Source organism: Quercus suber, unplaced genomic scaffold (genome assembly GCF_002906115.3).
Source record: "Quercus suber isolate HL8 unplaced genomic scaffold, Cork oak 2.0 scaffold_247, whole genome shotgun sequence".
Classification (NCBI taxonomy): domain Eukaryota; kingdom Viridiplantae; phylum Streptophyta; class Magnoliopsida; order Fagales; family Fagaceae; genus Quercus; species Quercus suber.
This window is the reverse complement of record NW_027069703.1, coordinates 201,241-215,561: the sequence shown is the minus strand read 5'-3', so window position 1 is coordinate 215,561 and position 14,321 is coordinate 201,241. Positions and strand designations below refer to the sequence as shown.

General features: G+C 33.7%; 1 protein-coding gene across 10 annotated transcripts; it reads right to left on the bottom strand.

Moving 5' to 3' along the window:
* Window positions 1–6,518: 6,518 nt before the first annotated feature.
* LOC111988825 (protein MLN51 homolog) lies at window positions 6,519–13,963 on the bottom strand. 10 transcript variants are annotated; one of them, XR_010631853.1, is made up of 11 exons: window positions 13,215–13,958; window positions 11,549–12,100; window positions 11,304–11,448; window positions 10,655–11,210; window positions 10,184–10,298; window positions 8,975–9,097; window positions 8,101–8,156; window positions 7,954–7,999; window positions 7,804–7,861; window positions 7,646–7,716; window positions 6,519–6,912 (listed from the first exon to the last, which is right to left on the bottom strand). XR_010631853.1 is itself a non-coding variant. In XM_065780788.1 (9 exons), the coding sequence occupies exons 3-8, from the start codon at window positions 10,803–10,805 to the stop codon at window positions 7,841–7,843; spliced, it is 525 nt and encodes a 174-aa protein (XP_065636860.1). In that variant the 5' UTR covers window positions 10,806–11,448; window positions 11,549–12,100; window positions 13,215–13,959; the 3' UTR covers window positions 6,519–6,912; window positions 7,804–7,840. The 10 variants fall into 10 exon arrangements, 2 of the variants coding, with proteins under 2 accessions (XP_065636860.1, XP_065636859.1); XR_010631856.1 differs by having other exon boundaries at window positions 7,646–7,697; window positions 7,941–7,999; window positions 10,655–11,448; window positions 13,215–13,959; XR_010631852.1 differs by having other exon boundaries at window positions 10,655–11,448; window positions 13,206–13,958.
* Between the last annotated feature and the right edge of the window lie 358 nt (window positions 13,964–14,321).

Here is a 14,321-nt window from a genome sequence, read left to right as displayed (position 1 = left end):
AAAATAAAAGTTGGACTGCAAGAGTCTCATGTGGGGGCATTTGAATAATATGATTCATATGAATGACCCAGCAAAAAAGAAGAGGAAAGTTCCATGTTGGATCACTACGAAGCAGCAGTACTTTCTTGTTTTTGCTTCATGGCCAACTGTACTACACTAACCTACACATCATAGTGCATGGAGCACTTTAATTTTATACTCATATGGCAGAAAACTAGGTAAGTTTCAATATGATTTTTGGGGCACAATGGCGGTGGCAACATTATGTGGCACATGGTAATTGGTTGTCCCACAAGTCAAAAAATAGATCCACCATAAGAGAAAAAAAAGGGACTAACTGGAGACCAAATGAACTCCATTTCTCTGAACTATGGTGTGACGTCCTCCAGTAACATAGTGGTAAAAATTACACGCGCATAGTGTCATGGAAGAGACCATTCAGCTCTGTGCATTAGAAAACTATTTTTTTTTTTACACAAAAAAGCGTAAGAGAGAAGGGTGGCAATCCCTATACACCCAGGATAACACCAAGGGAAATAAGCACCAACATGCTCACTAGTGGAAATTAGGAGGACTCAAATCTAAAACCAAAGTCGAATTAGCTTAAAAAAATAAAAAAAAATAAATAAAAAAGTCGTATTAGCTTAGAACCTGACCACTAGACCACCTACCTTGTTAATTCATTAGAAAACATTGTAGTCATGGCTCCACGTCTCTAATAAATATACTATACCTGCATTTGCACTCAGCTTTCTAGTTGATGGTGCTTTTATAAGTTCTCGTTGCACTCTTAGTAGCCAAAGGTATAACTTATCAATAAAACAATATGCCATTAAGAAAAATTTGTGCTCAATCAACACAAACAAATAAATATATATATATATACATACACTGTTATTGAAATGATTAGGAATCAGTAATAAGAAATTAATGCGACTTTGAATTATGTATAGAACCAGGGCGGTGCCACCTTAAGCCCAGGGGGGTCACAGGACCACCCTGACTTGAAATTTTTTTTTTTTTTGTATATAATAATTTAAAATTTTTATTTGTCTACCCTTCAAACAAATTTTGGGAACACCCTCAATTTTTTTTATGCCAATAAAATTAAATTTTGCTCTATAATTTGTTTTATATTCAATGGATGAATGATTGCTTGGTTGTGTACATTGAAAGAAATATAGCTTGTAGCATTGATAATGAGACTATCATGCAACGATTTAAAATATGAAAACTCGTAGAAGACAATTGTAAATTTTATGCATTTGCATGTTTTTTTATTGTTGTTGTTAATATATGAATTTTTTTTATTAGATTGTATAATTTATGCTTCTTAAAAAATACCTTGAAAAAAATTCCGAGAACAGCCACTAACTCACTGTATAAAACACTGTCTATAATCTAATAGTAATTGTCACCATTCCAAAGAGTTTGTTTCCAAGTTATAGGTGATTCATCTCCATGATACAAGAAAGCCACCGACTGTAGACAGCAATTCTGAAGATTACTATCTTTTACAAAATAGTGTGTTTGACTCTATTTCAAGCCCTTAATTTATAGACAACGAAGAATTCCAATTGAAAATTTGAAACATCATTATACTATTAGAATTACCTATTTTGTAAAAATTTTGAATCCTATCTGGCTGCACTTTGTTAGAATTCATACCTCCTCATAAAATATTTATCTTTAAAAAGTTCGTTATTTATGATTAGAAAATAACTTCACATTGCATCTCATCTTATATTTAATTAAGGGGATAACACATTTTATGTTTTCATAAACTGAAATCGTGAGTTATTTCTGTTAAAGTCTGAAACACACAAAGTGATGAAAAATCACACATCTCACACCGCGTGTCCGTGTACCAACTACCAAGTATGGCACACAAAAGCCTCACACGCCATGTCCAAGTGCCCAGTGGCTGAACTTTCATTTTTTCGAGGGCATTAATAAAAGTGTGTTGTTTAAAAAATAAAAATAAAAATTGGGGAGGGTGTTAATGATTGTTGGNTATTAGATGATTGAATGATTCTGCTAATTAATGGACCTTTTGTCTACAGGTTGGTCCATGTGATCATAATAGTTCCTTTCTTCTAAAGGGAATAAGGAGATGAGTATTTGAAAAGTTAATAGTGAAGTCATGTTAAGCACGGATTGGTCACACGACTTTAAGCTATGCAAAAATAAAAGTTGGACTGCAAGAGTCTCATGTGGGGGCATTTGAATAATATGATTCATATGAATGACCCAGCAAAAAAGAAGAGGAAAGTTCCATGTTGGATCACTACGAAGCAGCAGTACTTTCTTGTTTTTGCTTCATGGCCAACTGTACTACACTAACCTACACATCATAGTGCATGGAGCACTTTAATTTTATACTCATATGGCAGAAAACTAGGTAAGTTTCAATATGATTTTTGGGGCACAATGGCGGTGGCAACATTATGTGGCACATGGTAATTGGTTGTCCCACAAGTCAAAAAATAGATCCACCATAAGAGAAAAAAAAGGGACTAACTGGAGACCAAATGAACTCCATTTCTCTGAACTATGGTGTGACGTCCTCCAGTAACATAGTGGTAAAAATTACACGCGCATAGTGTCATGGAAGAGACCATTCAGCTCTGTGCATTAGAAAACTATTTTTTTTTTACACAAAAAAGCGTAAGAGAGAAGGGTGGCAATCCCTATACACCCAGGATAACACCAAGGGAAATAAGCACCAACATGCTCACTAGTGGAAATTAGGAGGACTCAAATCTAAAACCAAAGTCGAATTAGCTTAAAAAAATAAAAAAAAAAAAATAAAAAAGTCGTATTAGCTTAGAACCTGACCACTAGACCACCTACCTTGTTAATTCATTAGAAAACATTGTAGTCATGGCTCCACGTCTCTAATAAATATACTATACCTGCATTTGCACTCAGCTTTCTAGTTGATGGTGCTTTTATAAGTTCTCGTTGCACTCTTAGTAGCCAAAGGTATAACTTATCAATAAAACAATATGCCATTAAGAAAAATTTGTGCTCAATCAACACAAACAAATAAATAATATATATATATACATACACTGTTATTGAAATGATTAGGAATCAGTAATAAGAAATTAATGCGACTTTGAATTATGTATAGAACCAGGGCGGTGCCACCTTAAGCCCAGGGGGGTCACAGGACCACCCTGACTTGAAATTTTTTTTTTTTTTGTATATAATAATTTAAAATTTTTATTTGTCTACCCTTCAAACAAATTTTGGGAACACCCTCAATTTTTTTATGCCAATAAAATTAAATTTTGCTCTATAATTTGTTTTATATTCAATGGATGAATGATTGCTTGGTTGTGTACATTGAAAGAAATATAGCTTGTAGCATTGATAATGAGACTATCATGCAACGATTTAAAATATGAAAACTCGTAGAAGACAATTGTAAATTTTATGCATTTGCATGTTTTTTTATTGTTGTTGTTAATATATGAATTTTTTTTATTAGATTGTATAATTTATGCTTCTTAAAAAATACCTTGAAAAAAATTCCGAGAACAGCCACTAACTCACTGTATAAAACACTGTCTATAATCTAATAGTAATTGTCACCATTCCAAAGAGTTTGTTTCCAAGTTATAGGTGATTCATCTCCATGATACAAGAAAGCCACCGACTGTAGACAGCAATTCTGAAGATTACTATCTTTTACAAAATAGTGTGTTTGACTCTATTTCAAGCCCTTAATTTATAGACAACGAAGAATTCCAATTGAAAATTTGAAACATCATTATACTATTAGAATTACCTATTTTGTAAAAATTTTGAATCCTATCTGGCTGCACTTTGTTAGAATTCATACCTCCTCATAAAATATTTATCTTTAAAAAGTTCGTTATTTATGATTAGAAAATAACTTCACATTGCATCTCATCTTATATTTAATTAAGGGGATAACACATTTTATGTTTTCATAAACTGAAATCGTGAGTTATTTCTGTTAAAGTCTGAAACACACAAAGTGATGAAAAATCACACATCTCACACCGCGTGTCCGTGTACCAACTACCAAGTATGGCACACAAAAGCCTCACACGCCATGTCCAAGTGCCCAGTGGCTGAACTTTCATTTTTTCGAGGGCATTAATAAAAGTGTGTTGTTAAAAAATAAAAATAAAAATTGGGGAGGGTGTTAATGATTGTTGGTATACTTTTTGCTCTACCTATCATAATTTACCTTATATATATATATATATATATTTTTTTTTTTTTACTTTTCTTATAAAATAAACTAAAGTTTAAAGTTTTATAATAATAAAAAAAAGTTATGTTAACAAGTGCCCTATTAATAATCTAGTTTAGAAAAGTTTTGATATCACTTTTATGGAAAATAAAAAAACTGTCAAAATATTAATTACTTTTTTGTCATTTCCCATAAAAACTTTTTTTAAATAAATTATTAATCAGTGTCTTAAGACACTCGTTAACATTTTCCAAAAAAAAATTAGGCACATAACATATCACAATTAGTGGAGCACAAGAGAGCGTTTGGTTCACTGTAATGTGCATGTAGTGCACATTACAATGATGTGAAATTAAAGTTTTTGGTTTATTTTATTTTTTCTAATACTATCATAATCTAAAATTATAAAATATATTACATCACATTCCTAAACAATGTAATGTTGTATTTTTGTATTAAGATTTAATTAATGTAAGATTATAATAATATAATATTACAGTATAATGTAACATTATCACGAACCAAACTCCTTCAAAGTAGAACACAAGAAGTGAAATAAAGAATTTGTATCCAAGACAATAGCACCCACCCTCATCATTTTTTTTTTTTTTTGATACCCCTCATCATTTCTTTGGAAATAACATTAATATGTGAATTGCTTTTTGTTTTTACTTTTTAGATAACTAGATGTGAGAGAGGGTGTGATGTTTGAACCACGTAGATAAGCAACGCATCCTCTCAACAAAAAAGGAAAAAGAAAAAGAAAGATAAGGCATCATAAATGATATTATATAATTGCCATTGGGCAATTACCTGAACTCTTGCCTCATATTGTAGTGAAATCTTAGAATCAAGATGATTATTTCCATTGTTATAGTTTTTTTTTTTTTTTTTTGAAGGTCATTGTTATAGTTGAATATCTAGAAACAAATCTACCCTAAGACCAATGATACTATCAACAAATATAAATCGTTTATATCACTTTTTGTGTTTCATTTTATGATCCACCAACTATAGCTTGTCTTGTATTCTTTTTATTTTCTTTCTAAAATAACTAAAATTTAAAATATAAAACCATAATACCATGTATGCTGTGGGACTTCAAATTTACCATACACCACATTAGAAAAAGAAAACAGTTTACAAAATCATACTTTATTTTTACGGTTAACTTCAAATTGATAAAATTTAACTTCAAATTGATAAAATTTAAGTTAATGGCTCAAACTCAAAGTGGTAATTAACCCTAGTGTGGGGGGTTTTAGCGGTCAAGCACCTCATTCACGTCTCTTTTAGCGTTTAAATTCAAGCCATGCAAGACTCGTTAGCATTGGGGCCATAGGCTAATGAAGTGGGAAATGACTTGCCCCCAGAATCCTACCTTTTTATTATTAAAAAAAAAAAAAAAAACCCATAAAGTGGCAATAGCTTGATATAACTCTATATATTTTTTCATCCTTTTTTTTTTTTTTTTTCCTTTCATACAAGTAATAAAATCATAACTTGTGAGTTATGACAATAATCTTAGTAACAATAAATGTAGTTTAGAATATATAAATCATTCCTATTGTATAAAATAATATTGTACATTCCCTCAAAGAATATCTAATTCTGTCAAGAGTCTTGTAGATTAATTTCCATTTCTTCAACTAAGACGTACATGATATAAATCTCTCATCTTCAACTATCGAATTAAATTAAAAGAAAGAGATATTCTATGATGTTTATCGGGGTTTGTCCCATGAGAATAATTTTCTATTAACAGACATTGTCATTACATCTCTAACTTAACCCTACTGGAAGTCTAATTTGTAATTATAGTTCAGTCTGAATTCGGACAGCACTCTAATCACATATTAAAACTTAAGTACTGAAAGCAAACAGAAAATAGTGCATAATGCTTCTGTAAGCAATTTATTTTAATATAAAAATTTTATTTTTGGAAAAAAACCAGTATTATCAATCATGCATAATGTAGCACCCCGCCATGTTGATAAAAACTAAAAAGAATGAAGACAACCAGATACCATTGATCAATAGAAGTCAGTAGATAAATAACTAATATTTAAGAGCTAAAGTATCCGACAATCTAGCCCAAGAAAATTACGATTTAATCGAACTTCACTTATTATCATTTTTTTTTAATGTATCACACGGTTTATTCATCCCCTAGTCCCATATGGCCATATCTAATAAAGTTGATAGCAAGCTGGATTAGCTACCAATGCCATCACAAATATTAACAAATGTAACTTAGCCACATCCATGCGCAAGTTTCACACTCAAATGTCAAAAAATCATACTTTTTGCATATATGATCTTAAGCACCAAAACAAAACATTAATGCGGTGACAGCATCAGCAAGTTCTAACGCAATTTCAAGTAACTACTGTACAGTCTGCTCTTTTTCTCTGTTTTCTAAATTCTAATACGCTTTCATATCAATCTGGGGGCAAAAGGGTGAAGGAGATCTTAGAAAGGGAATAAGAACTAGAGCAGCATCATAATTTTGCACATAGTCCAAATCTTTCCAAGCATTTTTAGGCCTTAAATCCATATTCGCTGTACAGGGAACACTAACCCAAGGATTTGCCACGTATATATGAAGATAAAGTTGCTCGCCAATTCAACAATGGTTCAACTCAATTAACTGCATCATGGTGTAGGCATTTCTTGTAGAGCTGCATGAACAGCATAATAAAGCTTCAGGCATATGGATTCATATTTGAGTATAGGGCAAAATCTGAAAACTCTACAATTAAAAAGTTCATAGAAATCCAAAATTCAGCAATCAAGAGTTGACGTATTAGCAGGTTTCAAATAATGAAGCCCTTATAATAGGTTACCAAGCATCCAAGTCCAGAACCTTATGATATTGTTTCTTAAAAAGGAGATGGTGCACAAGAACATTTTGAGGTGTAAATACACTGATGTTGAGCCATGTCAAATGTATCATTCTAATAAATTGTACAAACACATTAAATGTATCCAATTTTGAAAAAGCAATTATGCATTGATATTGACCTGCAGCGTTAATGGAAAACTACTATTAAAAATTTGAACCAAGATATTTGCAGGGAAGTAGAGTGATAACACCAGCCCAAAGCAGTTGGCTATAAAATTTAGGCCTAGAGACAGCCAAATTGGTGTAAAATTAACATACAAATCCTAACCATAGGATTAAAAATAAAAGAATCAAAGAATATATGGAAGAGAAAGAAATGACCAACCATCAACACGAGAAGCAAATTAGAAAAAACTCATTTGCACAAAAATGTATTCATCAACACAGCACCATAACAAAAACAAACTATTTAGAACATGCTTTATAAATAGTTTCAATGGTTTAACATGTACATATAGGAAATTTCCTATAGAAGGATCAGACAAGGGACCTTAGAACAAAATGCTCACCTAAAATAGTTGAAAATAAACCACAACTTGTAGCAACCAGAATTTATGAGATCTAGAAGAACAGGGAGGGTCTGACACATCAGAAATTATAAGATCTTAGAAATTGACCAAAATCAATCAGTTCAATAGTAAATACCAAAATTTAACATCTTACTGACCTGATTCTCAAACAATCTACTTTATTCTCTCTCCTCGTTAAAGTTCATCTCTGAATATCTGTTTGAAAGATTAAAAAAATAATAATAAGGCACACTGTAACAAATGTCTGCTTGCTCAGGCACACTTGAACACATACAGAGTCAACTTGCCTCCAAGGTTTGAAGTGTCGCTTAGAAGGTTCATCACTCAAATTTTCTGCAGTTAAACTTTTTGATATCATCCAAGAGAAGACAAGGGTGGAGAAATCCAAGAAGCATTTTTCTGCATGACCAAAAGAAAAGCATAGCAAAACTAACCACTTCTATCTGGATGCCTATTGCCCTCACTACGTTTGTTTGTGCCAGCTATATTTCTGCACAAAATATTAACAGCTCAGCTTCTATTTCAAATATAAATAACATATTCTCAAAAGAAGTTTATGTAGTTCAGTTAGATGGGGAAGGGTGCTTCAAAAGAATAAGGTACTCCCAATATCACCAAAATGAAAACAGAAGATCATTAAATTGTATTGAAGACATGCAATGCAATAGTTAGGTTAAAAAGAATCCAGTGGCAAATAAACTCCAAATTCAAAACTGTCATATTTGAAGATGCAAAAATGCTTATCTTTAGCACATCATGTTGCATAAACAAAAAAAGATGTTTTATGTTTACAAACCTGACAACAGTAATGCCTAATTTCAATGCAAACAATTATGCCCATGTTTTAGATAGAAACAATATTTTTTATATTAATCACACATGAAAAAAAAGCGACATTTTTTATTTATTTATTAATTGCACAAAACCTTGTCCAAAAACCCTTTTCATTTTTAGAATGAAAACAACAATCCAAACAGCACTACTTTAAGCAGTTTTTTTTGTCCTGTCCTAGATGAATATTACTCAATCTAAATTTATTACCTCATTGAATTTAATTATTCAAGCCTTCAACAACATATTTCTCATTGTGCAAATCCATGATTGCAATCAAATTGATTCAACAATGGATATATTTTACAGTACTGATAAGTAACACAAGAGAACAGGTGAATCTTCAATAACAATTCAATGAGTTTCAATCAAGAAAGAAAGAGGTTATGTGCTCGTGTGTGGATGTTATGTTACAATTTTAATCTATATATTTAAAATTTAAATTCTCAGATACATGGAACCTGCAATGCTACTGACCTAGAGACACCAACAGAAGATGACTGCCCTGGAAAATGAGCCACGTAACCATCATCAAGAGTAACATGGGGAGAATGATATGCAGCACCAATAGTTCCAGCAGAACCTGTGAGGACTGGTAACCTGGAGAGAATGCCCTCAATTCTTAGGATGCTTATACTACCATGGAAAATCCAAATAATGAACATATTAAGGTAAAATAGCAAAAACCAAAAAAATTATTTTGCAACTTTTTATTCAACTCAACAAAGCTTTATAATAATTTGAAATCAACTCAGGGATCTAATTTCAAGTCTCAACAAGCTATATTTGCACATAGAATTTTCAATAACATTGATGTGGAGCTACTCTGTTAAAATGAATCAAGTTTCAAATTTTCAACTAGTTTTATCTGCAATATAAAGTTTTAGAAACATATACTATGTGCATTTTTTCCCAAGCATTAACCATATTAACTGGGAGAAAAAAATAAATGACTTAGGCACTACCAAGTAAGATGATCAACAGCAATTTAAAAACCCTGGAAGATTACTCACCATTTTTCATTATGCTATAGTATCTTTATTAGATTTATCAAAGTTTTCCCTCCTAAACTTAATTATATTTCTGATTTGCCGACCTGTTTTCTTAATTCAAAGAATATGCCATACAATAGATGAAATGAAACATATGGACAACGATTCATTCTGCAAAAAATTATTCTTAGTCCTTAGCTAAATTCCCTTTTCTTGGGCATTTCAGAATGCTTGACACAGATATCTCACACTGTATTGCAACATTTTTGAAACTCTCTTTGATAACAGAAGGTAACATTTGAAGCACAATATCTTAAAAATCAAATCCTACAAAGGTAATTCAATTTTTTTTTCTTTTTCAAATCTTGAAATAATGTATGAACTCAAATCAGTGAGTAATCAAAGCAAGACTCATTGTTTTGTTATCTTATAAGAGGGGCTGTTCACCAAGTCACACCCACCCTCATCACATGCAAGTTATTGCTGGAATAACTGGGAATGGTTTTCTTATAATTTTCAATCAAGAAGTATAATTAATAACAGAACTTCTGAATGATTATTGCTCAGTCAACAAAAACCCCAAATTCAACAAATTAGTTATTCAAAGGTCCACCTTCCAAGGGCCTCAACATGTTTGAGGCAACAACAAAGAAACTCTTGAGGAATCACATTTGTAATAAGATAATAAACATACCATGTAATCTCAGAATTTCCAAATCCAACTTGGGATTGACCAACATATCCAGGGAAAGCCATACAAACAGCAGGATCAGCAAGACCACCATGATGCAGACCCCCAAATTGCAGACCTGCATTTCCAATCAGTATAACTCAGAATATGAAAATCCATGATAACTATTAACTACTATAGAAACGTTCCCACTATCCAATGGTAGCTATATTCACAGAGGCAACTCTCTCTCTCTATCTCTCTCTCTCTCTCTGCACAACTGCACCTACTGAGGAGTGTGCTACCTACTACTGACAATGAAATAAATATATATATATATATATTTACAGTTAAATGATTATTGCCAGAATATCAGGCAGGTACCCAACCGAAGTTTTACCAGTAGTAGAATACAATAAGGCTCCATGACAATACCTCTCCTTTTGCAAGGAGGGCAGGAAACAGAAAAAAGAAAGAACAACAAAAGTGATATACCAGGCAGAAGTGATGGATTGGCAGCATTGTTATGATGAGCAATAGTTCCATCATATTGAAAGGAACCTCTTTTGCTTGCTTGAACTGCACTGCTTTCTTTTCCAACCAATGCAACTTCTGTTTTACTCAATTTTGGTAGAGAATCCAACATTACTGGTTTAGATGAATATGGTGACCAAGACTCGGATGATTGTTGAGATCTATTTCCAGGATGCAACTGCTGAGTATAAAGTTGTACAGGAGGTTGAACTGTGCTTTCAGTGGACCTTTGTTGAACAACAAGGGCTGTGCTCGCAGATGATCTCTATTAACTTGATTAGAAGATGGTTTGACTGATGAGAATTCTTTTTGAGAAAGAGAAACTGCTTCCCTGACCCTTCAGCTGGGGAGATTCAACCATATATTTTGCACAGGCCGTTGGACACTGCAAATGCAGATTGGTCAAATAATTCTCCGCAACTGCCTGAGAGGAATCCTCTATGGAAAGCTTATCCCAGTCAAAAGAATCAGCTAAAGTTTTCCCTTGCAGAAATGTATTGGAACATTTAGTATCATCCTGCGGCACAAAAGTCGGACGATGTCTATTGGTTCTTCCATGTTGTGCATTTATTTTCTGTTTCAAAGACTCCTCATGACTAGAAGAACTCACAATGCTAAACAAAGGAGAAGCAGAACCCAAAGATGATGCAGAAATAAGATTCTTTGAGGCAAGCGAATCAGACTGAATATTTGAAGGGTGTGATAACATTCTGGCTGAATTAGTATCAGAAGTACTTCCTCTGAACTTTCCAGATCTAAAAAGATTGAAATTAACAAAAATTAGATTAAACAATAACTTTCAGTGAAAGGAGGATTTTGAATTTAAATTTATTTACGTCCAAAATTTCAATTTACCTTTCATACTTTGTTGGAGGGAATACATCACTGCTCTTCATTAAAGGTTTAGACCTTATAGCCCCTCTTCCCCCTACAATTCCTACATAGTTTCTCCACAAATCAGGTCTATACCTAACAGCCCCCTTCCCTTACAATTCTTAATGAATCATCTTGATTTACAAAGTTATCATGGGGTCTAGACTGGTTAGCTCTTATGTACCACGGCCTTTGCCTTGATCCTTTATGTGTCCTTGATGATGACCCTTAGGAATCCAACTACCCTGAAAATATTGTAGAGGAGGTATCATCGCGGCATCTTCATAATTGTAACTAATTTAGTGAACAACACAAATTTAATATGTGAGTGTGTGTGTGCGCGCGCGCGCGTGTGCGTGTTAATATCCCAAACCCAGATTGTATAGAATCAGGATTAAAAAAAATAAATAAATAAATCATTCAACAGGAAGTTCCTTAATGCGTGTTTCTGGCAGAGTCATCTGTTCAAACTTGTCGTGCTTCCACTGCCGTTCATCTTGAGGCTTCCACAAGTCCACTCTACCAGGAGTACTCCTGAATCAAACAAAACTATGTTTCAACCATATATTGAACAAGGAAGCAAAAAAAAAAAGGTGGGTTGGGGGGGGGGGGTGTTTTGAGATAATTAGAAAAGAAAAATGTGAGAAATGAAGACAAATCATATGCATTCCTGCATCTCATACAATATCTGATGTGTCTACCTCTGTATTTTATAGAATGATTCCTATCATTCTTATTGCAGTCAACATTTACAACCAAATAAGTTACAAAACTCTAACATTGTATGGGGAAAAATAAAACAAATGTGCTTATCTCATTGTTCAAGGAATGTAGGATTAAAAAATACATCAGTAAAAGAGGCATACATGTCAAAGCAATGCCAAATGCACAACCTTATTAAGCATTAAGTTTAACAGGTCACTTCACATAAAAGCAGATCATCTTACTCCAAAAAATCCACATGGCCGCCTTTAAATTTCCAAAATCATATTTGATGAGAGAAAACTCAGGGCCAACTACACCGTAAATTTCATCAACTTGAGAAAGTGAGGCGGAATGTATAACTATAAACAAATAACAAAAAAATTGCAGTGCAACTGAATATAAGTAGTGTTCCAGCCTTTGGCCAGACTATTCCACTCCTAGCCCTTAAGACACCCTGAAAACTCCATGGACCGCTAGTGTGGTGGATGAAACTTGGGACCTCCGGATTGACAAAACCCCAAGTCTTTCGAGTCCACCACCCACGTGTCCTCAAAGGAACAGGCTGTCGCCTCCATTAACTTAAGTGAACACATTATTATATCACAATTACTCAATTAGACGCATTAACTGCTTTCTCATTAGTGCAATCAGCAATCCCTTGTATCACAACATTATATATATGCATATAATTTGGAAATTAAAAAGGAAAAAGAAACTCCATATTACCAACAATGATAAAAGTTATAATTACTTGTAAGGTTGTAACGATTCCAAACAAATAAAGTGTTCGAAAGTCTAAACCCTACTACAACCTCCACCACCAACAACAACAACTATGTATCAACCAGAGTAAAAGTAAATGATCCAAATACTGAAATAACACTAACATAAAATTACATACACAAATATTCATAATATTCAAAGTAAAGATTACTTGGAGTACCAATGGTGGCCACGGCGTTTGCCTCCAAACCTATCGTCGTGCATGTAAACTTTCCCGCTCTCGGAACATCAAGAACCTCCTCTCTTTCCTGGTTCACAACCACCACTTCCGAAACCCTATCTTCATCTTCATCACCAACACTACTTTGCGCTTCACGCTCCTCCACCTCAACTTCTTCCATTTCTTCTCCAACCTCGTCTCCATAAGACTCTTGGTCATAGTACTCTGGAGCTCCATCAAGACCGTCCGATCCGTCTTCGCCGCCAATCCTAACCACCCGAAACCTCTCTATACCTTCCTTCTCGCTCTCATCTTCATCACTCGCTTCTCTTCTCCGCGCTGCCCACTGCAACGCCGCCTCCGAATCGCTCTCGTACTCTGCTTCCTCTTCTTCTTGCACTTTCTTTTCTTCCATATCAGCCATTGATTCCTATTTCTAAATTCCTAGTCTCTAATCAAACCCTAAAAAATTCCAAGAATCCATTTCCAAAACACACAGTATTTTAATTTCCCTCGCTTCTTAGTTAAAGCAATTTTTGAATTTCCACGAGTTTTTAGAGCAGATGCAGAGAGCTTGGTGAAAGCTCTTTGAGAGTGAGAGTTTTTTTTCTTTTTTTTGTTTTTGTGTGTTTTTCTTGTTTGGTTCTTGATTTGCTGTTAGCAGAGCTTGTTTACGAAGGAAGCGAAGGGCGCGAGAATTTCAGTATTTTATTTTTGTCTGTTGCTAACCGGAGAGAAATGAATCTCTGCTGCGCCGCATTAATGTACAATGAGTTCTGTTTTGGCAACAACAAAAAAAGTGCTTGCCAGCTCAGCGTTTACGAGAAGCCCATCAAAATCTTAATGGATCCCATGCTCCCATTTATTTGAATTATGCCGTACGCCCAATTGTACGTACAGTATTTTTTTTGGGGATAATCAACAGTATTGGGTTTTGTTTTACGTGAATACGGGGGATTTGGGCCAAACAAGTGGTGAGGGAAGAAGGTCGGCTGGCCCGGGAGTCGCAACAATACTGCAAAGTCTGGAGAAATTATAACATTAAGATGGTAGGCAAGTGGTCTGGTCCACCATTACATTAAAAAAAATTTCACTTATTTAAAATTA